The 23,016-nt window shown below is 44.8% G+C and overlaps 1 protein-coding gene across 1 annotated transcript in view; it reads left to right on the forward strand.

Moving 5' to 3' along the window:
- Positions 1–23,016, forward strand: part of STAP1 (signal transducing adaptor family member 1) — a 168,225-nt gene that overhangs the window by 86,168 nt on the left and 59,041 nt on the right. Inside the window, exon 5 of the mRNA XM_082262180.1 lies at positions 10,952–11,154. Within this exon, the coding sequence (XP_082118306.1) occupies positions 10,952–11,154 (203 nt within the window). The remainder of the gene's footprint in view (positions 1–10,951; positions 11,155–23,016) is intronic.

Genomic DNA, 23,016 nt, shown 5'->3' on the forward strand with positions numbered 1-23,016 from the left:
GCACAAGCTAATTACCTTAGGCGTGTACCATGTGTTTGCAATAAATAACCTAAACAGTTACTCAACTTCTTATTATTCTTATTATGGAGATGGACTGTTTTCTTCAAAATCCCATAAAGCAGACATGTTGTTCTTTCTGTATTCCAAAACAACTCTCCTTTGTCGGAACACATGCTTGTTTCAAAAGTCCTAAACACCACCACCCCATACTTCTTGTCCCCTGTTTAGCTCACGACTGGTTTATTTGCATATAATGGGGGGGGGGGGGCTAGCCTCTTAACCACCTTGGCGGTAATCCCGAGCGTGACTCAGGGTGGATTTTTCATGGAATATATGGATGAATAACCGCGCTGATGGAAATATAGCACACAGCAGCGACTTCAAGTGTGACCACACCCTTAAAAGAATCCGTATATTAAGTCGCGCTAATTGAAGAAATGGAAAATCAAGTCCATAATGTCCATAATTGGGATCACAATGTTCAAAAAAGACTCCCTATGGATGTCCGCTTACCAGAGCTGATAAGACAGAAGGCAGGTTCTCTAGAATAATCACGTCCCCTTGATAGCAGACCGGAACCAATATTCTCCCGTTATTCGGCAGTATTAAACGGAAAAAATAAAAACGCAATAGCGTAAAACCCAAAACAAATGGAACTATTACACCACGGTGAGTAATAACTGATTGTGAATGTGTTCAATATTAACAGATATTGGAAATGTAGTGAGATAGATATCTGTAGATAAAGACACCTATAGGTACCTCTTACCAAAAATAGGTGATTGTAGGTGCAAATCAAATAACTAAAGTAAAATCCTCAGCCAGCAGGTGTCAACTCTTACCAGAATGAGAAATTAGAAACGCCAAGTGAGTGCAGAATCCTATATAGATATCCTAATGTGTGTGAAACCTCCACCAATGATGGCTCGCCTCTTACCAGAAGATGATAGGATCAAGCCAAATAGCTGAAAACCGAAAACACCAGACAAAGTGACATGCCAGCCTTCACCGGAGAGATTGGCCTCTTACCCAAAGGGAGTACACAGATCGCCTGTAGCAATATTGGACCTCTAGGGAACTGTGGCGGAATCTTGTCCAGTAACTCCAGCCAGGCCAAGGGGATAACCATCAAATAAAAAGAAAGGCTTCCATAGTGTAAAACCGCTACTTTATTTAAAACAGAAATGGAATAAAACTTACAATGTCAATGGGAAAGAGGAGCATGAATTGTGAGCCGCCGGCCGGACGGTCTCCGCTCGTCCGCACTCCCAGGTCGCAATCAGATGACGTCAGTACGCCGTGTCCTAACGACGTTTCGTCACAGATGACGTTTTCAAAGGATTTTTCATACCAGGATCGGTATCCCCGAGTCACACGGGGTGGATGAGCAGAGAGCGCAGCGGTGTTCTCTTACCTTCTCCTGGCGATCCAGCGATGATCTCTCATTGCTGAGATCGCCAGCCGAGAGTCCTGCCGCTCCTCCGTCCTCCGTCGGTCTGATCACTTCCTAGTTCCGTTCCCTGCAGCAGCAATGCTGCATGAGAGCGGAACTAGGGAGGGAAAAAAAAAAAAAAAGACGTTACACAAAACACATTTTATATTATATATATATATATATATATATATATATATGCATATATATATATATGCGCATATATATAAATATATATATATATATATATATATATATATATATGCATATATATATATATATATATATATATATATATATATATATATATATATATATGCATATATATATCTGTGTATATGTATATATATATATATATATATATATATATGCACACACACACATATATATATATAAAATTATATTATTGATTCAATTATAATTCATGTGTTATATATTTTATATATATATATATATATATATATATATATATATGTGTGTGTATATATATATATATATATATATATACACACACACACATATATCTATATATAATATATAATGCATGAATCAGAGGCGTAACTAGAACCTTCAGGGCCCTGATGCAAAAAACCATGAAGGGCCCCCCAGACCCCTGGCCGGGGCCCTTACCTTCAAGCCCAGGGCTCTTCCCACTAATCCTGGGGCTCTTTACACTCGTTGCATGGCCTTTTATTACGGTCCCACAGCAGGATTCTTTCACAAGTTCTGCAGTGGGCCCCCTTCCTGCAATCTTGTGGGCCCCCTTCCTGCAATCTTGGGGCCTCCCCACAGTGGTGCAATGCCAGGGTCCGGTCGCAAGTGTGACCTTTGCGATCCTGGAAGTTCACCCACTGGTTTGCTACCGGGCCCCCTGGAGCATGGGGCCCGGTAGCGATTGCAACCCCTGTAGTTACGCCCCTGGCATGAATTATAATCTAATCAATAATATAATTTTATTATATATATTATATATTAAATAATAAAATAATATTATTGATTCGATTATAATTCACGCGTTTGTGTTTCAAATTTATCACATCTGGGATGTCTACTAGACTCTTGTTTTGGTCAGGTTTAAGTCAGTAATTACTAAGAATTGTAGGCCTATAATGCATAACGCCAAATTTCCATGAAAACAATTGTACCGCTTTTGGTATGTAATTCCTGACATAATCCTACCGCCAGGGAGGTTAACACAGAATCTAACTAGCAAAAATGTTTGCTATAAAATCATCAAATATCTATAGCAACACAGATATTTAAACTGGATGCTCACATTCCTGCCTCTCCCTTACCCCATCTCCCCTTCCCCATCTGCCTTACCTCTTCCATTATTTACCATCCTCTTTCAGTTACCTCATCTCCCCCTCTCCCTCTTTTATACTTTCATACATTCGAAGTTTCGCACCACAGTTGGATAAAAGGGACTTTTTTGTCCTGACTTTATTTGCATTGGTGTATTTTTGAATTTATTGTATCCAGTCCTTAACCGTCCTACTTAACAATGGTCCTGGGTTAGGACTTTTTTTTTATTTTATAGTTTTCAATATTTACATGTATTTGATATATGGCATTGGTTGCTTGGCTGTGACAGGTTGAGGAAAATGTTTTATTCTGATAAAGTTCCTTATAAGGTAGGTATTAAACAAGGGGCACACAGAAAGACAGTAATAAAGATACTTTGGGATTCCCTACAGAAATGTATATATATACTACTACCTACAGCATCTCACAAAAGTGATTACATTCCTCACATTTTTGTAAATATTTTATTATATCTTTTCATGTGACAACACTGAAGAAATGACACTTTGCTACAATGTAAAGTAGTGAGTGTACAGCTTGTATAACAGTGCAAATTTGCTGTCCCCTCAAAATAACTCAACACACAGCCATTAATGTCTAAACTGCTGGCAATAAAAGTGAGTACAGCTCTAAGTGAAACTGTCCAAATTGGGCCCAATTAGCCGTTTTCCCTCCCAGGTGTCATGTGACTCGTTAGTGTTACAAAGTCTCAGGTGTGAATGGGGATCAAGTGTGTTAAATTTGGTGGTATCGCTCTCACTCTCTCATACTGGTCACTGGAAGTTCAGCATGGCACCTCATGGCAAAAAACTCTCTGAGGATCTGAAAAATAAATAGTTGCTCTACATAAAGATGGCCTAGGCCATTGGACATTGCCAAGACCCGGGAAACGGAGCTGCAGAACGGTGGTGTCGGGAAAGGACTCACCTGCTGGTGGCACTATAGCTCCCACATCCATAGGCTGCAGTTCCATTGTCCACCAGCGGGTGTCTCTCAGCAGCCAGAAGCTGACATCTAATGCAATCAGTCATACCCTGTTGCTCGTTGCAGGAAGGGTATTTATACCCTGTGCATGCTCTTCCTCACTGCCTTGGTGTTGTCTCCATGTGCCCCTGACCTGCGTTCCTGTGTCCCTGCATCCTGATCCTGGACCCTGACCCTGCAGCCTGATCCCTTCTTACCTGCTTACGTCTCCTGTTACCCTCTCCCTGTTCTGTCTTGCTCCCACTGCTTGATCTCCCGTGTATGACCCTGGCTCTGTTACAATTATGATTCATTTATCCTGTTTTCTGTATATATTTGGTTTGAGCAGTTGTTCATTGTGTGTCACTAATGTTTAGTTATCTGGTTTGATTTACACAGTTTTCGTTTTCTGGAGGTGCGTTTACTTTTGTGACTTATTTTTAAATAAATTATATTATTTTACACTATACTTGTGCTTGATATTCTCTGTGGCAATCCACACATTTCTGGTCCCACCTGTTACTGACAGGTGGTCAAAACCATACAGCAGTTTAACAGGACAGGTTCCACTCAGAGCAGGCCTCGTCATGGTCGACCAAAGAAGTTGGGTGCCCGTGCTCAGCATCATATCCAGAGGTTGTCTTTGGGAAATAGATGTATGAGTGCTGGCAGCATTGCTGCAGAGGTTGAAGGGGTGGGGGGGTCAGCCTGTCAGTGCTCAGACCATACGCCGCACACTTGATCAAATTGGTGTGCATGGCTGTCATCCCAGAAGGAAGCCTCTTTTAAAGATAATGCACAAAAAACCCCGCAAACAGTTTTCTAAAGACAAGCAGACTAAGGACATAGATTACTGAAACCATGTCCTGTGGTCTGATAAGACCAAGATAAACGTATTTGGTTCAGATGGTGACAAGCCTGTGTGGCGGCAACCAGGTGAGGAGTACAAAGACAAGTGTGTCTTGCCTACATTTAAGCATGGTGGTGGGAGTGTCATGGTCTAGGGCTGCATGAGTGCAGAGATGTATAGTAACGAAGTAGAACTACTTAAGTACTGTACTTAAGTACCGAAATGCGGTATCTGTACTTTCCTAGAGTAGAATTTTTTTCTCCTACTTCTACTTTTACTTCACTACATTTTTTCGATGATTTCGATACTTCTACTCAAGTATTTTTTTTTTTGTGCTGCATAGTTACTCGTTACTTTTAAAAAAATTACCACTGCCAGAACAGTAGATGGCAGGTTGCATAAAGCTCAAAAAAATGTGTATAATGTCATTTGTAAATCAGCGCATACGAAAATAAAGGCTGTGTATAATAAAAGCTGCTATACCAAATCTTTCCAATAAAAAGAAAATATGAAACAAACAAATAAATGGTGCTACAGCGCTTGAAGTGCATCAAGAAACTACTAACAAACACCGGTTAATCATTTGAATAAATCATTTGAAATAATAAAAACAATAAGATGTTCATACTTTTGACTTCTTTCTTTAATAACTACATAACACAGTACTTGTACTTCTACTTTCAGTACTTGAGTAGAAATTTTTTTTCAAAACTACTGGTACTTTTTACTTTTAGTACTTAAGTAGCAAATTTTTTGAAAAAACTACTTGCAATACTTAAGTAAAAAAAATGTTGAATACTTTAGTACTTCTACTTAAGTAACTTTTTCTGCGAGCACTTCCACTTCTACTCAAGTAATTTTTTGATCGAGCACTTGTACTTTTACTCAAGTAGAAATTTCGAGTACTTTATACAAGTCTGCATGAGTGCTGCTGCCACTGGGGAGCTACAGTTCATTGAGGGAACCATGAATGCCAACATGTACTGTGACATACAGAGCATGATCCCCTCCCTTTGGAGACTGGGCCGCAGGGCAGTATTCCAACATGATAATGACCGCAAATACACCTCCAAGACAACAACTGCCTTGCTAAAGAAGCAGAGGGTAAAGGTGATGGACTGGTCAAGCATGTCTCCAGACCTAAACCCTATTGAGCATCTGTGGGGCATCCTCAAACGGAAGGTGGAGGAGTGCAAGGTCTCTAATATCTACCAGCAACGTGATGTCAGGAGTGGAAGAGGACTCCAGTGGCAACCTGTGAAGCTCTGGTGAACTCCATGCCCAAGAGGATTAAGGCAGTGCTGGAAAATAATGGTGGCCACACCAAATATTGATACTTTGGGCAGTTTAGACATTAATGGCTGTGTGTTGAGTTATTTTGAGGGTACAGCAAATATACAGGCGGTCCCCGGGTTACAAACACGATAGGGACTGTAGGTTTGGTCTTGGGTCGAATTTGTTTGTAAGTCAAAACCGTGCATTTTTAAGTGTAACTGCAGCTTGTGCAGTGATGTGGGATGTTCCAGGCGCTTCGGGGCGTACAGTCATGTTATCTGGGGCTCTTGTGCCCATGCAGTACTGCAGGGTGGGATGTGTCCGGTGCTGCAAGATGGCTGCTCGGCGGTATCTGGGACCAGCGTGGAGCACAATCGGCTGGCATTGACGTCCGTTCGTAAGTAGGAGTCGTTCGTAACTCGGATGTTCGTAACTCGGGGACTGCCTGTACACTGTTATACAAGCAGGACACTCACTACTTTACATTGTAGCAAAGTGTTATTTCTTCAGTGTTGTCACATGAAAAGATATAATAAAATATTTACAAAAATGTGAGGGGTGTACTTACTTTTGTGAGATTACTGTATATTTGTATTATGTACAGCCTGAACTAGTGCATAAGCAGTTAAATACGATTGATGGATGTATTAAAGCACCTTTCCCCTGGACCTCCCCTTTTTCCAGATTAAGCCCTGGGTGGGGGAAACCCATTATAGGGGTGGCCCTAGTTTTAAAGATGCAGTGTATACTGTCCGTGAACTAAAACATGTTGGATCCAAATGACATCATAGGTGCGCTAAATGTTTGTTTAAATTGAAGCACTGTAAGGAATGGGAGCAGGCTTCAGGGTTTAGGAACCCGCCTGTCTCACAAGATGAAGGAGAAATTGGGTGGCTTGGTAGCAATGAGGTTTGGGATGATCATCTAACAATTAGTTCAGCATTATTTAGGTAACCTGCACCACCATTGTACTAATAAAACTAAACTTTTTATGTTATGTATAACATTCAGTGGAGTGGTTGACATGCATACATCTGTGTAACCTGCAACTAGTTTTGGAGGTCGCAATGTGCTGGAGATGATGTTGATAGAGAAGCTATGGGGTAAATTCACTAAGAGGTAAATAACGGCAAATAAAAAGCGGCAAAATAATGCATGCGGTAAATCAGTTGTGAAAGTTCAATTCACTAAGAATTTAGCGTTAAATAACGAATGCGGTATTTTTTTTGATTGCTCAGTATTTGTTGCATTTTCTCATGCAGTAATTTTTTGCAAGTGTCGGTGGTTAAGGGTTTTTTAAGGTCATTTCCTTATAACATTTTACGTTTTAACATGTTTGTTTTCCTTTTTTGCTAACATTTTTTTTTTACAGTAATCTGTATTTGAAGGCATTTGGATTTCAACTACCTTCCCAAATTTATGTCTCCTGATGCTTGGTAATCCAAACTGTGTCTTTAACATGTGGAACTCTGTTGCCGGAAAATAGCTGTTAAGTTGTGTTGCGCTCTTTTATTAAATCCATCATGCCATACATTCATAGAAAGGTATTTTTTTTGTAAATGTTTGGCCTACTAGAGCTGTTGAAAGTGCTCTTTACTAGATTGTTCTATGTTTTTGGCCCAATTATGTGCTGCCGCCTATGTTTATATTGTAAACTAAAAAAAACTTGACTATATTTTTTTATCATTTTTTTAAATAGGTTTATTTTTCATGTTCCTATCCAAGTTTAACTTGTTGTGTATAACCAGAGGTATTACAGTGGCCACTTCAAGAGGTCACTTCTAGCTCAAGTAATTGCTATGGTTGACATACTCCCTTGTTGCACTTTTGTAAACATTTACTTAAAAAAAAAATATATATATATATATTATTATTTTTTTTTTTTTTTAAGTTATTGGTGTTACATTTCAGCCAATGTTTGCATTTAATTTGCACTGCACGTCATGGCTTTTTGATTTAATAAAAAAAAAAAAAAAAATTAGAATAGTGTCAATATTCTGTGGGTGCTGGAACTGGGCCCCTTGCTGTGGGTTGAATTAGGCTCTTGGTGGGTGGAATGCCCCTTTCTGAGGGTTTGAATAAGCCCCTCCTTCTGGTACCGCTTTGGTTACCACGACCAAAAGGGTGGTGTTAAATATTGCACATTTTTTTTAACAGAAATCTGTGGGGGGGACAAGTACAGCAGTCAGCAAGCAAAGATTAAGCCAAGAGGCAGCCTACCAGCACCTCACATCAAGGTGGCAGCTGCCTGTCAGCCACTACACCCCACAAATCTATCCAATCTGACTACATTTTTTCAAATTTGGGGGGACATTTTCGATTAAGATAAGTTTATATAAAGGTAAAACTCTATTTACATGCCTAAAAGGAAACCTAGCTTGGGGTTAAACTACACACTGAGTTTACATAAGAGACCACCTCTGCCCAAAACGACTGCAAAGAGAGACTGGACCATACTATGTGCAAGAAAGGAGCCTGGCAACGTGGGCAGGTCGGAGAGATACATGGATGGATAAATGGTCGCCAAGCGTTGAAGTGTATAGTATACTGTGTAAGAACTTAAACTGGATAAACCTGTCTGTTGCCAAAATCATAGTAGTAAAATAAGAGCTTAAGCAAGCTTTCCATTCCTCCCTCTCCAAGGTAGGTATATCAGCTTGCCATCTTCTGTATACCCGATCTAACTTAGTAGTATAAGCCACAGATAAGCACAGGTATAGGGAGGATAGAGGTTTGCCCAACAGTCTGGAGGTCAGGAGCCACTCAATGGGGTTCAACTCCAGCACAATCAGATCAGGAAACTGTTGGCCAAAGGCCTGTTGAAGCTGCAAATATCTGAAAAACATCCAGTTGGGTAACAAACTCCATCATAAGATCAGTATTCGTTCCTAGATGACCTTCTGCAACTAAAAGTTTCAAACCCACTACAACTCTAGTGGCCCACACACTAGGATCCGGGATGCTGTATATGTTGAGGAGGGAGAGGTTACCCCATAGAGGGACATGAGGGGAGAAGGACTCCGGGGTATGGTTTGTAGCCCTAGCCCTGTGCCATACCATCACAGTAGTATGCATTAGCATTGTACCCTCTGCATACACCTTCGGGCCCCTAAAAACATAAATACTAAGCATGGAATATGAGCCCACGATGGCTACCTCCAAGGTCACAGCCGGATTGTCTCAGGGTTGTGAAAACCACCAACTGACGGTAACAAGTACCCCTGCCCAGTAGTACAGCTGGAAGTTAGGGACAGACAATCCCCCTGCACCAAGGGGTAACTGCAGCATAGACAGATCAACCCAAGGAGTCCTTTTAGCTAAGATGAACTCAGTAATTATGCCACTGACTTTGGAAAATAACCTTGGAAAATATAGAATTCAAAAGCAGAACAGGACAGTTGTGAAATAAATACTGGAATTTCAGCAGGTAGACCATTTTACTCAAGTTGACTCTACCAACTATGGTAAGTGGGAGGGAGTGACAGTACAAGCATTGCTGCAAAAGGTGATTCACCAGGGGCACTAAATTAAGGTCATGGATTGACGACAGATCCCCACATATCTTAACACCCAGGTACCTAAACTCATCAAAAATATTAAGTATAAAGTGTGAGAAAGATTATTTAATAATCATACTTTAGTAGCAATTCATCCAAAAATGTGTTACCTAATTCCAAAACAAAAAATTGGAGATCATGGAGTTCTGGTAAGAGGCAAACTTTATTGTTTCTCGAGCATGGGTGGAATATAGAAGCACTGGATTTGATTAAATCTCAAGACACATGAGAAGCAGAGCATTTGGCTTCACTCCATTTTGTTAAATAATTTGGACACTTTTAAACATTTTCTGTGCCATTTTTTTTTTTTTTTTTTTTTTTAATTGTGATACTTAGTTATGTTCAATACTTATCACAATGGTTTAATACTGTTTTATACATTATTGGGAGATACACCTTTTTTGAGAGAATTGCACATATGTATTTTAAAAAATGTTTTGGAGTTAGGCCCCTTTCACACGGGCTTTCCGATCAGATCCGCTTGTCAGTTTTTCCAGGCAGATCTGATCGGACGCTCCATGCACCTCTATGGAGCAGCGGATGTCAGCGGTGACATGTCCACTGACAACTGCGGCTATCCAATCTGATCCTGTCCGTGAAATCCAGACAGATGGTAACCCTATTCTCCATCCGTCTGGAGGATCGGATGAAAATGGACAGGCGGAGAGCAGGGTTCTGACAGGTCCGTCTCAGCAAAGTGAGCAAAGACGGACCTGTCATCCGCCTGCTCAGCGGGGATCACTGAGCAAAACAGAGTCCGCCGGGCGGAAAGCCCGTGTGAAAAGACCCTTAACACATTTTTTGGATGAATTGCTACTGAAGTATGATTATGTAATAATCTTTCTTATACAAAAGCGCACTTTATACTTAATATTTTTGCCCATTTTCCAGTATTCAGGGAATTTTAAGTGCAGCAGTTGTTTTTATAAATACTTGTCTTAGCGCAAGGTTGATCTATTGTATATATTTCTCTACTTAAACTCATCAACCCAGAGAAGCCGGGTACCAGACGGGGGCTTAGGATGGCATGGATGTAATGGGAATAAAAGAGATTTCCCCCAATGACTTTTCATACCTGAATAAGAGTCAAATACATTTATAATTTGGAGGTCAGCAGGTAGTGAAGAGGTGACATCAGTTAAATAAAGGAGGGTATTGTCAGCATACAACAATATTTTTTTTTTAGCAACCCCACTCTTTTCGCACCTTTTTTTTTTTTTAGTTCCTGTTTTGTTTGTGAATTGAACAGATTACTGCAAGATTTTTTGTGTTATTTACCGACATTTTCTTTTTTCTTCGGTGTTTACCGCAAAATCGTTATTTTATTTTCATGGATTGGACTTTATTTGCCGCATGCAATAATTTATGCAAATGAGTAACATGATACTCTTTAACGCATGTGGTAAAGCTTAGTGAATTGACCCCCTATGTCCTTATACATCAAAAAAGCTTGCACCTCCCCATCCACTTCCTTCTCAGCATTCTGTTTATTAATGAAGCACAGGTGCAGGTTTGAATAGTTGTCATACTGAATATCTTGAGTTTGAATATCTTTCTTTTTGTATATAGCAATCTGTTCCAAGTTGGTTGACTTTGTTACCTGGACAACTCATTAGGCTAAAGGAAGTTCTAGAAAAGGAAAGAGCCAGGAGAGCAGAAGAAGAAAAAAGTCCTGTGTCTTCCTCTTGTATACTTTCTGCGGATATGCCTGTAACTGGAACCTATGAAGATTGTGACAAACTAAATGACCCTGATGACCCTAAATGGCCTTTGTAAGTTCATTGTTCCTAAAGCAACCTGCTTACTGACAAATTAAATACTTATACCCACCTGTGAACTGGTATTGTGTATGCAAAAAAATTAGATGTGTGGGGAATAGATTGTCTAATAATTGGGTTTTAAAAATAATCAGTAACAACTTGTCCAAATGAGGAGAAAAAATATCTATACCCATTTGCAGACTGGTGATTTCCAGATTGACAGGTGTGTTAATAGCTGCGGCCAATCAGTGCACACGCACATACAGTGCAATAACAAGCTGACGGGGACTGCAGCTTTTGGTGACGACCTGCACCCAGCAAGGATCACTGTAAGTATTTACTAGTTGTGTGAACAACGGAAAATTTATATCAAATACTTACCGTAATTTTCCTTTCCTGATGGACTCCATGGCAGCATACGTATTGGGTTTGGCTCCGCCTCCAAACCTACCCATAGGACCTCACTCCCATAAATCTTTGCTCCTGTTCAGCACACGTGTTCTGTAACTATCCTCCACAGAAATCCGGGAGGGAACTCCTGCTGCCATGGAGTCCATCAGGAAAGGAAAATTACGGTAAGTATTTGATATAAATTTTCCGTTTTCCTGACAGACTCCATGGCAGCATACGTATCGGGAAATAACTCGCCGTACACACAGGGTGGGCAGGTGCTGAACAGAAAAGTTTAATGCATTTTGTCAAACAGACAGGACTTGCAAACCAAAATTCACAGATGAAAGAGCCGCTGGCTCAACACAGTAATGGGACAGGAACGTGTTAATAGAGGACCACGACGCTGCTCTGCAGATGACTTCAGGAGCCACATGTCTGGATACTGCCCAGGAGGTAGAGATGCTCCGCGTCGAATGAGCTGTAACTACTGCTGGAGGGGTCAAGCCCTTAGCCCTATAAGCCCACTGGATGGTCTGGATGATCCAGGAGGAAATGGATCTCATCGAGGCTCTTGAACCTTTGTTTTTTCCATAGAAGGTAACAAAAAGATGTTCTGATTTTCTGAAAGAGGAAGTGGCATCTAAATATTTCTTAATACATTTTCCAACATCCAGAGGATGAACCAAAGACTCTTCCTCTTCCTGTCTAAAGGTTGGTAACACTGTTTCTATGTTTTCATGGAAGACAGAAGTCCTTTTTGGTCTCGCATCCAGCATGGGAATGAGCACCACTCTGTCAGGAAAAAATGTTAAGAAAGGTTCTTGTGTCCCAAAGGACCCAATTTCCGACACTCTTTTTGCTGAGGTTACAGCTACCAGAAACACTGTTATCAGTGTAAGCTCTCTTATGGTCAAAGAATCAGACCTGTCTTGAATCTGACCCGCCAGGAAATCCAGAACTAGTGGCAGATCCCACTTGGGAAACCTGGGTTTTCTCTGAGATCTGATTCTCACTGCCCCTTGGAAGAACTGATGAATTAGGGCATGAGTGGCCCAGGAGATCCCTGTAAAAGCGGAAATAGCCGAGACCTGGACTCTGAGCGAACTCACTGATAGAGGCAAGTCCAGTCCTGATTGGAGAAAGCTCAATACATCCTGGATCTTAATTGAAGATTGAGGATCAGGCCTTGTAGTCAGCTGTGCAGAAAATTTTTCCCAGATTCTCTGATAAACCCTGTTCGTTGAGCTTCTTCTAGCACTAAGCAATGTCGAGATTGCCGTTTCTGGACAGCCTAAAGCCTGTAACCTCCTCCTCTCAACATCCAGACCCTGAGATGTAGACGGTCTGGGCACGGATGGAGTACAGACCCCTGGGACAACAGATCCGGTCTGAAGGGTAGCGGGATTGGGTCTCGGACACTGAGTAGCGTCAGAAGGGGAAACCATGGCCTGTTCGGCCAGAAGGGAATCACCGCCACTACCTCCACTGGCTCCGACCTGAGTCTCCGAAGAAACTGTAACACAATCGGAATTGGTGGAAAGGCATATGCCCTGTGGAATCTCCACTGATCCGAGAGTGCATCTATCCCTGATGCTTGTGGATCTCTGAATCTTGAATAGTACCTCGGCAGTTTGTGATTGCAGGGGGAGGCGAAGAGGTCTACCTCTGGAGAGAGCCCCAATGTTAGGATCCAGTCGAACGTTTCCTTGTGAAGGGACCACTCGTTGTTGTCCAGATCCACTCTGGACAAGAAGTCTGCTTTGACATTCTGGACTCCTGGAACATAAACCGCTGAAAGATTCAAGAGATTTCTCTGTGCCCAGGACATAATCGGCTCCACTTCCCTCAATAGGGACCAGCTGCGTGTTCCCCCTTGTTTCCTGATGTATGCCACTGCTGAGGTGTTGTCCAGAAGCAGCATGACAGGTTGGTCTTTTGTCAGGTGAGGAAATGCCCGAAGAGCTTGGAATGCTGCTCGGAGTTCTAGTATGTTGGATACTAATCCTCGAGTGGAAAACTCCCACCTGCCCTGTGCCACCTCCGACAGACAGTGGGCACCCCAGCCTATGTTGCTGGCGTCCGAGGTAACCACTACCCACGGAGCTGGCTTCAGAGAGTGGCAGTTCAGCAGGTGGTCTCTGCATAACCACCAGGGGAGACTCGCTCTCATTGAAGGGGTTAAGAAGATGCGTTGATCCAGATGCCACGTATCCCATTGCTGAAGGAATCCCTTCTGAAAGGGTCTCATCCTCCACAGGGCCCACTTCACCATGGGGACTACTGCGACCATAGTCCCGATCACCTTCAGGCATTGACGTGCCTGAAGATGAGAGGATGAGAGGGCAAAGCGAATCCTGTCTCGAAGTGTCCCTATTTTTTCCTCTGGAAGAGAGATAGTCGCCTTCTCCGTGTTGAACAGAGCGCCCAAGTAGATCAGGGACTGAGTTGGAATCAGGTGACTCTTCTCCTTGTTGAGTAACCAACCAAACTTCTGGAGAGTGGACACGACCTGCTCCAGATGAACTAATAGTTGGTCTCTGTCTTGGGACAACAGGAGGAGATCGTCCAAATAGTGGTGAAGACGGATACCTTTCAATCTCAGTAGGGCTACCACGGCCAATAAGATTTTTGAAAAGGTCCGTGGAGATGTTGAGAGCCCGAATGGGAGACAGATAAACTGAAGATGTAATCCTCCCACTTCGAACCGGAGAAACCTTTGAAAATCTTCGTCCACAGGGACATGAAAGTAGGCGTCTTTCAAGTCGATTGACACCATCCAATCTGCCGGCTGGACTGACTGCTGTATGGACAACAGGGTCTCCATTTTGAACCTTTCTTTTTTTATGAATTTGTTCAAGAAGGTCAAATCTATTACTGGTCTCCATGATCCGTTCTTCTTTTGGACCAGAAAGAGCGGAGAATATATTCCTTGGCCTCGCTCGGACTCTGGAACGGAGATGACAGCCCCTTGAGCAATGAGAGCTTCGACGTAAGAAAACAAAATCTGACGCCTTTCTTCTAGGAATGGAATGGCAGTAGGCAGGAACCTTGAGCCTGGCCTCTCCTTGAAGACCCACTTGTGGCCTGAGGACACCGTCCTGACGGCCCAGGGGTCCTGAATCGAAGCCGCCCAGACATGCCGGAAGGAGCGTAGACGCGCACCCACCCGACATGTCTGAGCGGGCCCACCTTCAAAAGGACTTAGTGGGCTCACGGTCCCCCGAGGAGACATTCTTTGTCGTCTTCCTGGAAGACTGTCTGGATCTCCAGTTCCGGTTGAACTCCCGACCAGGTCTATAAGAACGAGCTTCCCTGGCCCGGTCAGGAACAAATTTTCTGGTAGGCTGTCCTTTCTTGACGTTGAACTGGCGCCGATCCTGGGGAAGAAACCCAGACTTACCGCCCGTAGCCCGGGTTATGGCCTCGTCAAGTTTATTCCCGAAAAGGGAGGACCCCTCAAAGGGAATACGGCACCAAACTTGCTTTGATGCCGGATCCGCAACCCAAGGGCGGAGCCAAAGAGCTCTCTTAGCTGTGACCGAGGACAGCATAACTCTTGCCAATAGACGGATCAGGTCTATGGAAGCCTCCCCAAGGAACGACGCGCCCAGCCTAAGCTCCTGGATTGGAGCGCTTCTGGCCACCTCCTCCGAAACCGATCTGACCGATTCGTCTACCACATCAGCCCAAGACTCCATGGCTTTGGATAGAGCGGCTAAAGCCAGGACTGGCTTACAGGCCATACCTGCTGTAAGGTAGATTCTTTTCAAATCAGAGTCCATCCTTCGGTCCAACGGGTCTTTAAATGAGACCGTATCCTCTAAGGGAAGGGTCACGTGCTTGACCAGTCTCATGACTGCTGCGTCAACTAGAGGAGGAGACTCAAGATGTTTCACATCATCCTCTTTGAAGGGGTAAAGTTTAGCCATCTTGGATACTAAGGAATTCTTTCGTTCCACCTTTCTCCACTCCTCCAAGATGATTTCACCCAACTCTCCCAGGAAGGGAAAATTAACACGCTCCTTATTGAGCTGTTTAAAGTACTTCTTCTGCTTGGGAGGGGGAACAGCTGACTCTTCCCAATTTAAGGTCTCTCTGACCGCTTTAACCAGGGAAGGCACCAAGGTATATTCAAAACCCAAGCAGGGATCCTCATCTTCAGAGTCGCTACCTGACAAGAGCATCGACTGATGGCTTGTGTGGGCCGACTCGAAATCTTCCTGTACCTGTAGTGCTACAGGGGAAGGGCTTGGGGAAGCCGTTGCAGTGTCTTGAGAACGACTGACACCCAACTCTGCCGAAGAGTCCTTTACCACTCTCTTGACCAAAGCCTCAATGCGTTGATCGGAAGTATCCCTTTCTCCCGCAGCCTGGGAGAAACATCTGTCACAGAAAAGCTTCCTCTCCGGGACACTAGCGCCACAGCCTCTGCAACCTGCTTTGTCAGGTCTCCGTGCGTGGCTGGCTGAAGTAGACGCTTTTCGATGATGTGAGCCCGAACGGGACTTTCCTGTAGAGTGCCGGTGGCGAGAGCTCGAGCGCCTTTCACTTCTTTGAGAAGAGTGCCTAGTCTCTGAACGAGGAGGGCTGTGAACAAGAGAAAAAACAGAAAAAACAGACAGGAAGCTAGGAACACTTGAGTTCCTACCCCCACCCCCTATAACCCACAACCCCACCAAGAAGCCCCAAATACCTGTTAGGGGCGGGCTGACCACCGGAGGGCAAAGTAGCTTCCATTCTGATGCTGACCTACAAGAATGAGCCGGACAGCATGTCAGAAAAACCAGCAAAGCGGGAGGGGGGGGGGGGGTTGCTCCCAAACTGGGGCCAGTACTCACCAGGAACCAAGGTTAGCAGGCAGAGCGGCAGCGCACAGCAAAATGACCACAAAACGAACGATTTCGGTATGTGTAACACCCAGTATCAGCAGTGTGTACAAACACAACACTGCTGACAGCTCTGGGGTTTAAATATGGCGCCTGGTGACGTCATCAGCGATCGCCATCGACGCCAGCTTACTGCGCATGCGCCGTGCTTACACTGCGCATGCGCGAGAACCAGGCCTCGTTCCCGAGGCGCCGCACATGCGCAGTAGCGCGCACCGGAGGCCGGTCAGGAAGTGAATCGCTAACCGGCCCCGGACCACTAGCCACCAGGGAAGGCAGGAGAAAACCAGGTAAAACATAAAGGCACGAGCAAGCAATAATATAAACAAAATAGCTGCCATGGAGGACTTTGTACTCACGGACCGCAGATCACCAGGGATGGATGCACACACCGGACTTATCTCATTCTTAGGGTACCGGCCACCCGCAGCAGCTGGGCTTTTTGGCCAAGGCTGCATACATCTTCGCCCCTACTCCATACCCCGCAGCAGCTGGGGCTTATTGGAGAGCTCCATACCCGACTGGTAGAGCCATCCATCACCCGGAATCCATCTTCAGGTAGGATATCAGGTAATCCTTTGGAGGACAAAAAAAGAACACGTGTGCTGAACAGGAGCAAAGATTTATGGGAGTGAGGTCCTATGGGTAGGTTTGGAGGCGGAGCCAAACCCGATACGTATGCTGCCATGGAGTCTGTCAGGAAATTTCCATTTCATTGCATTTTAAAGGGCTGAACGTCCACAGCTATTCACATACACCTGCCATTCCAGACTCCGTAATCCGTAGATTCTTGCTGTAAATCGCAAGGGGGTATAATCACTTGGGTGACTAGAGCCTAAGCCTCTGTTCACATACATGCAAATTGGATGCTTTTTGAACTGCATCTAATTTGCATGACGTGTGAAACACATCGGCTTTATATGGAGCTGGTTTACATATATGTGGTTCAGCGGCAGTGCAAAATCACTGCAAATTTAAAGAGTCCTGTCTGTTTTATGAGAACTAGGTGCGATTCAGATGCAAATTCCAGGCTCATTGCCGTCAATGGGAACGCATCTAAATCGCACATCTGATCAGTTTTTAACACTAATTCAATCAGGGAAAAAAGCACAGGGGTCCACCCAATCCAAACTAGGCCCTTTCGGGTCTAGTATGGATTTTAAGGGGAACCCCACAACAAAATGTAAAAAGAAAAATGATGAGGGACTCCCCCCAATCCGTACCAGAACCTACCAGAACCTTGGGTCTGGTATGGATTTTAAGAACAAACCCCACCCCCCCATGCCAACATTAAAAAAAAATAAAATACATGGGGTACCCCCCAAAATCCATACCAGACCCTTATTCCAGCATGTAGCCTGGCAAGCCAGGAAAGAGGTGGGGGGAGCGAAGGAGCGGCCCTGCTCCTGAACCATACCAGGCCACATGCCCTCAACATGGGGGGGGGGCTGCTTTAGGGCTCTGACCCCCCCACTCTAAAGGGACCTCTTCCCCACAACCCTGGCCGGTGGTTGTGGGGGTCTGCAGGCGTGGGCTTATCGGAATCTGGAAACCCCCTTTTAACAAGGGGTCCACAGATCTAGGCCTCCCTCCGGTGTAAATGAGTGTGGGGTACGACCCCCTTGTTATGTCACTGACCCAGCATGCACCAGTTGATGATGTCACAAGGGGGCATAAATTCACCCCTCTGTGTGTCCTAGTAACAATTGTCTCTGAGACAGAAAGTGAGGGAAAATAACTAAACTTATAAGATGTCATGAGAGCAATAGGTGAGGGTAAATATTCCATTGGAGACACCAATTATGGTGACATCTCAGTTTTGAGAAGTTTCCTCTCGCTTCCTGTTGCATCTTCAAGACAGGAAGTGAAGGGAAAGCTCAAAAGCAGGACAGAGACAGCAAACAATAACCAAATAGAATTTTTACCTTCCCTACTTTATCCAAAAATAGTCCAAGCCCCCCCCTCCCACATTGCAAGGGGTAAACGCTAATTTTTGCATAGGGGCAGCCCCCCCCCCCCCCCATATGTACATATTGCTGCAGGAGCTGGATTACCTTTTCACATACAATGTAAGATTAAAAGCCTTGCATTGTACATGATAACACCCACAGCCTGGAGCAGAGGAGAGAAGACAGCTGTAGCCTGCCAGAGCAGGCTACTTGACAAAAATAGTATGAAGATGCTGGAAAACTTTTGTCAATCAGTGTATTCCGAAAGAGGCGGAGCCCTGCACAGTAGGAAGGATTCCCCTTTCCACCTTGCTCGGCCCATGGGCTGAATGACAACAAAAGAGAAGAATCTATGGGTAGCCTTACTCTACCCCTTAGAGTTAATAAGCATTTAACGACTGGCAGTGCAGCGGGGATCTTTTCATCTTAGAGATGGGCTTTAAAAAAAGTTTTTGCTATACATATACTTTAATTCCACCTAGCCCTAATACTTAAACTAACTGGTAAAGAGATAATTTAACACTTAAGCCCATAACAGTTAGCCCAGGGATGTAACTTAAAGCTCGTGGGCCCTGATGCAAAAGTTGATCCTGGCCTTCCCACTGTTACCTGTTACTTCTACCATGCACCAAGATACTCCAACCCTGTGCCAAGATCCTCCAAGTTTCTACCGGCTGCACATGCACACAAGGTGGGAGCAGGCAGGTCACTCTGAGCTGCCGGGTGAAAGTGGTGGGCTTGTATGGTAAAGAGGAAACTCAGGGGAACCTCTGACTTCCAGATTCAAGCCCACCACTTTCACCTGGCAGCTCAGAGTGAGGACGGGGTCAGTGGGGCATTGGATGGGGCCAGTAGGAGAGAGGACAGGTCAGTGGGTCATAGGATGGCATCAGCCTGGCATAAGACAGGGGTCAGCCTGGCATAGGACAGAGGTCAGCAGGGAAGAAGAAAAAGGTCAGCAGGGCATGGGACGGGGTCAGCAGGACATAGGACAGGGTCAGCAGGACATAGGATGGGGTCAGCAGGGCAGAGGACAGGGTCAACAGGGCAGAGGACAGGGGTCAGCAGGGCATAGAATGGAGTCAGCCGGGCATAGGACAGGGGTCAGCCTGGCATAGGACAGAGGTCAGCAGGGAAGAGGTCAAAGGTTTTCGGGCATAGGATGGCGTCAACAGGGCATATGACAGGGGTTGGCAGGGCATAGGATAGGGTCAGCGGAGCATAGTGCAAGATCAGCAGGGCATAGGATAAAGTCAACAGGGAAGAGGACAGGGGTCAGCGGAGCATAGGATGGCATTGGCAGAGCATAGGACATAGGTCAGTGGGGCTCAGGACAGGGTCAGAGGGGCTGAGAAAAGGGTGAGCATGGCAGAGGACGAGGGCCAGCAGGGAAGAGGACCGAGGTCAGTAGGACATGGGACAGGGGTCAAGAGGGGAGAGGATGGGATCCAGCAAAGCTGAGGATGGGGTCAGCAGGGCATTGGATAGGACCAGTAGGGAAGAGGACAGGGGTCTGCGGGTAATAGGATGGCATCAGCAGGGCATAGGATGGCATCAGCTAGGCATAGGATGGGGTCAGCGGGGCATAGGATGGCACTGGCAGGGAATAGGACGGGCCAGCAGGGCAGAGGACAGGGGCCAGCGGGGTAGAGGACAGGGGCCAGCGGGGTAGAGGGCAGGGGCCAGGGGGGTAGAGGACAGGGGTCAGCGGGTCAGAGGACAGGGGTCAGCGGGGCTGAGAATGGGTCTGCAGGGCTGAGAACAGGGGTCAGCTGAGTAGAGGATGGGTTTCAGCAGGGTAAATGATGGGGGGGGGCACGGGATGGGGGTCATTGCTGGCAGGCCTCTCAGCAGTGCTAGTTCTCCCTAAATGCAGACTTGCTATTGCAGCGCTGCTGCCTTTCCGATCTGAGGATTTTAAAGGTCAGAACTGCAAACAGTCAACTACACACTCTCTAGAATGTCTGTACAAGTATCCTGGCTCATCTGTGTGCAGCGTGGGTAAGGAGCAGCTGTGCTGTAAATCCTGTGTGTGACTGAGTACAGTCCGACTCCGAGGCTGAGTGAGGAGCTTACCGACTACAGCACATACCGAGGCACAGCATCCATAGGAGGGGTTTGAGGTGCACCACTCCCTAGATCCATCCATCCTAAACACTACTTGCCAAGGGAGGAGGACGGGGAGGAAGGCATGCGGAACATTCCTGTGTAGCCAGTTATACCTCCGGCTGGCTTTGTTGATGTCTGCCACGCTTGCCAAGGGACAAGGACACTGCATGGGCCCCCTTGAGCATGGGGCGGGGTCACCATTGTGACCCCCCTGATTCTAGGCTTAGTTAACCTAAAAAGTGGGCCCTAAAACAATGAATTTCTATTATTTGCTCAATTTTTGGTTTGTTAAATATACAATTGAAATAGCGTTGTTGTTTTATTGTATTATTTAATTTCATGTATATTTTTTATAAGTACAAAAAACTGTTAACCTTGCCAAAAAGGCAGAGCTGTACCCTGTCCAGTATTAGAAGTTTAAATGTTTTTCTCTTGGGCGATACCAGTCAATTCATGCCTTTGCTTTGGAGATGAAGATAGTGGAATGATATAAGTAGTTTACCAAAAGAGAGCTTGACAGGGCTGACATCCCTCAGTCCACAAAAAATGTGTTGTTGGCCCACAATAGGAATTGAGGATTTGAGTGCATTTCTTGCAGATCAAAAGCCAACAGGTATTTTTCTATACGTGTGGTGTCTTTAAAGGGCAAAAACACTGTGAAATGTGCCTGTATTACAGAGATGCACTGCAACTATTTTTTTCTCATATAACACTTTACCCAAACCCTATGAACATATCCCCCCTCCCAACCTTGAACCTAACCCTTAGCACCTAATTACCCCTAATACTTAACTCCTGTTCTACTGCATATTCACCTCATCCTGCTCTTCAGAGCAGATGTCCCAGCACCACAAGAAATTGCTTTGAGAGATATGGCCCTATATTATATATATACAGTGGGTACGGAAAGTATTCAGACCCCCTTAAATTTTTCACTCTTTGTTATATTGCAGCCATTTGCTAAAATCATTTAAGTTCATTCTTCTTCCTCATGAATGTACACATAGCACCCCATACTGACAGAAAAACACAGAATTGTTGACATTGTTGCAGATTTATTAAAAAAGAAAAACTGAAATATCACATGGTCCTAAGTATTCAGACCCTTTGCTCAGTATTTAGTAGAAGCCCCCTTTTGATCTAATACAGCCAGGAGTCTTTTTGGGAAAGATGCAACAAGTCTTTCACACCTGGATTTGGGGATCCTCTGCCATTCCTCCTTGCAGATCCTCTCCAGTTCTGTCAGGTTGGATGGTAAACGTTGGTGGACAGCCATTTTTAGGTCTCTCCAGAGATGCTCAATTGGGTTTAAGTCAGGGCTCTGTCTGGGCCATTCAAGAACAGTCACGGAGTTGTAGTGAAGCCACTCCTTCGTTATTTTAGCTGTGTGCTTAAGGTCATTGTCTTGTTGGAAGGTAAACCTTCGGCCCAGTCTGAGGTCCAGAGCACTCTGGAGAAGGTTTTTGTCCAGGATATCCCTGTACTTGGCCGCATTCATCTTTCCCTCGATTGCAACCAGTCGTCCTGTCCCTGCAGGTGAAAAACACCCCCACAGCATGATGCTGCCACCACCATGCTTCACTGTTGGGACTGTATTGGACAGGTGATGAGCAGTGCCTGGTTTTCTCCACACATGCCGCTTAGAATTAAGGCCAAAAAGTTCTATTTTGGTCTCATCAGACCAGAGAATCTTATTTCTCACCATCTTGGAGTCCTTCAGGTGTTTTTTAGCAAACTCCATGCGGGCTTTCATGTGTCTTACACCGAGGAGAGGCTTCCGTCGGGCCACTCTGCCATAAAGCCCCGACTGGTGGAGGGCTGCAGTGATGGTTGACTTTCTACAACTTTTTCCCATCTCCTGACTGCATCTCTGGAGCTCAGCCACAGTGATCTTTGGGTTCTTCTTTACCTCTCTCACCAAGGCTCTTCTCCCCCGATAGCTCAGTTTGGCTGGACGGCCAGCTCTAGGAAGGGTTCTGGTCGTCCCAAACGTCTTCCATTTGAGGATTATGGAGGCCACTGTGCTCTTAGGAACCTTAAGTGCAGCAGAAATCTTTTTGTAACCTTGGCCAGATCTGTGCCTTGCCACAATTCTGTCTCTGAGCTCTTCAGGCAGTTCCTTTGACCTCATGATTCTCATTTGCTCTGACATGCATTGTGATCTGGAAGGTCTTATATAGACAGGTGTGTGGCTTTCCTAATCAAGTCCAGTCAGTATAATCAAACACAGCTGGACTCAAATGAAGGTGTAGAACCATCTCAAGGATGATCAGAAGAAATGGAAAGCCCCTGAGTTAAATATATGAGTGTCACAGCAAAGGGTCTGAATACTTAGGACCATGTGATATTTCAGTTTTTCTTTTTTAATAAATCTGCAACAATGTCAACAATTCTGTGTTTTTCTGTCAGTATGGGGTGCTATGTGTACATTCATGAGGAAGAAGAATGAACTTAAATGATTTTAGCAAATGGCTGCAATATAACAAAGAGTGAAAAATTTAAGGGGGTCTGAATACTTTCCTTACCCACGTACATGC

The sequence above is a fragment of the Pelophylax lessonae genome, assembly GCF_965119305.1.
Source record: "Pelophylax lessonae genome assembly, chromosome: 1".
Taxonomy (NCBI): domain Eukaryota; kingdom Metazoa; phylum Chordata; class Amphibia; order Anura; family Ranidae; genus Pelophylax; species Pelophylax lessonae.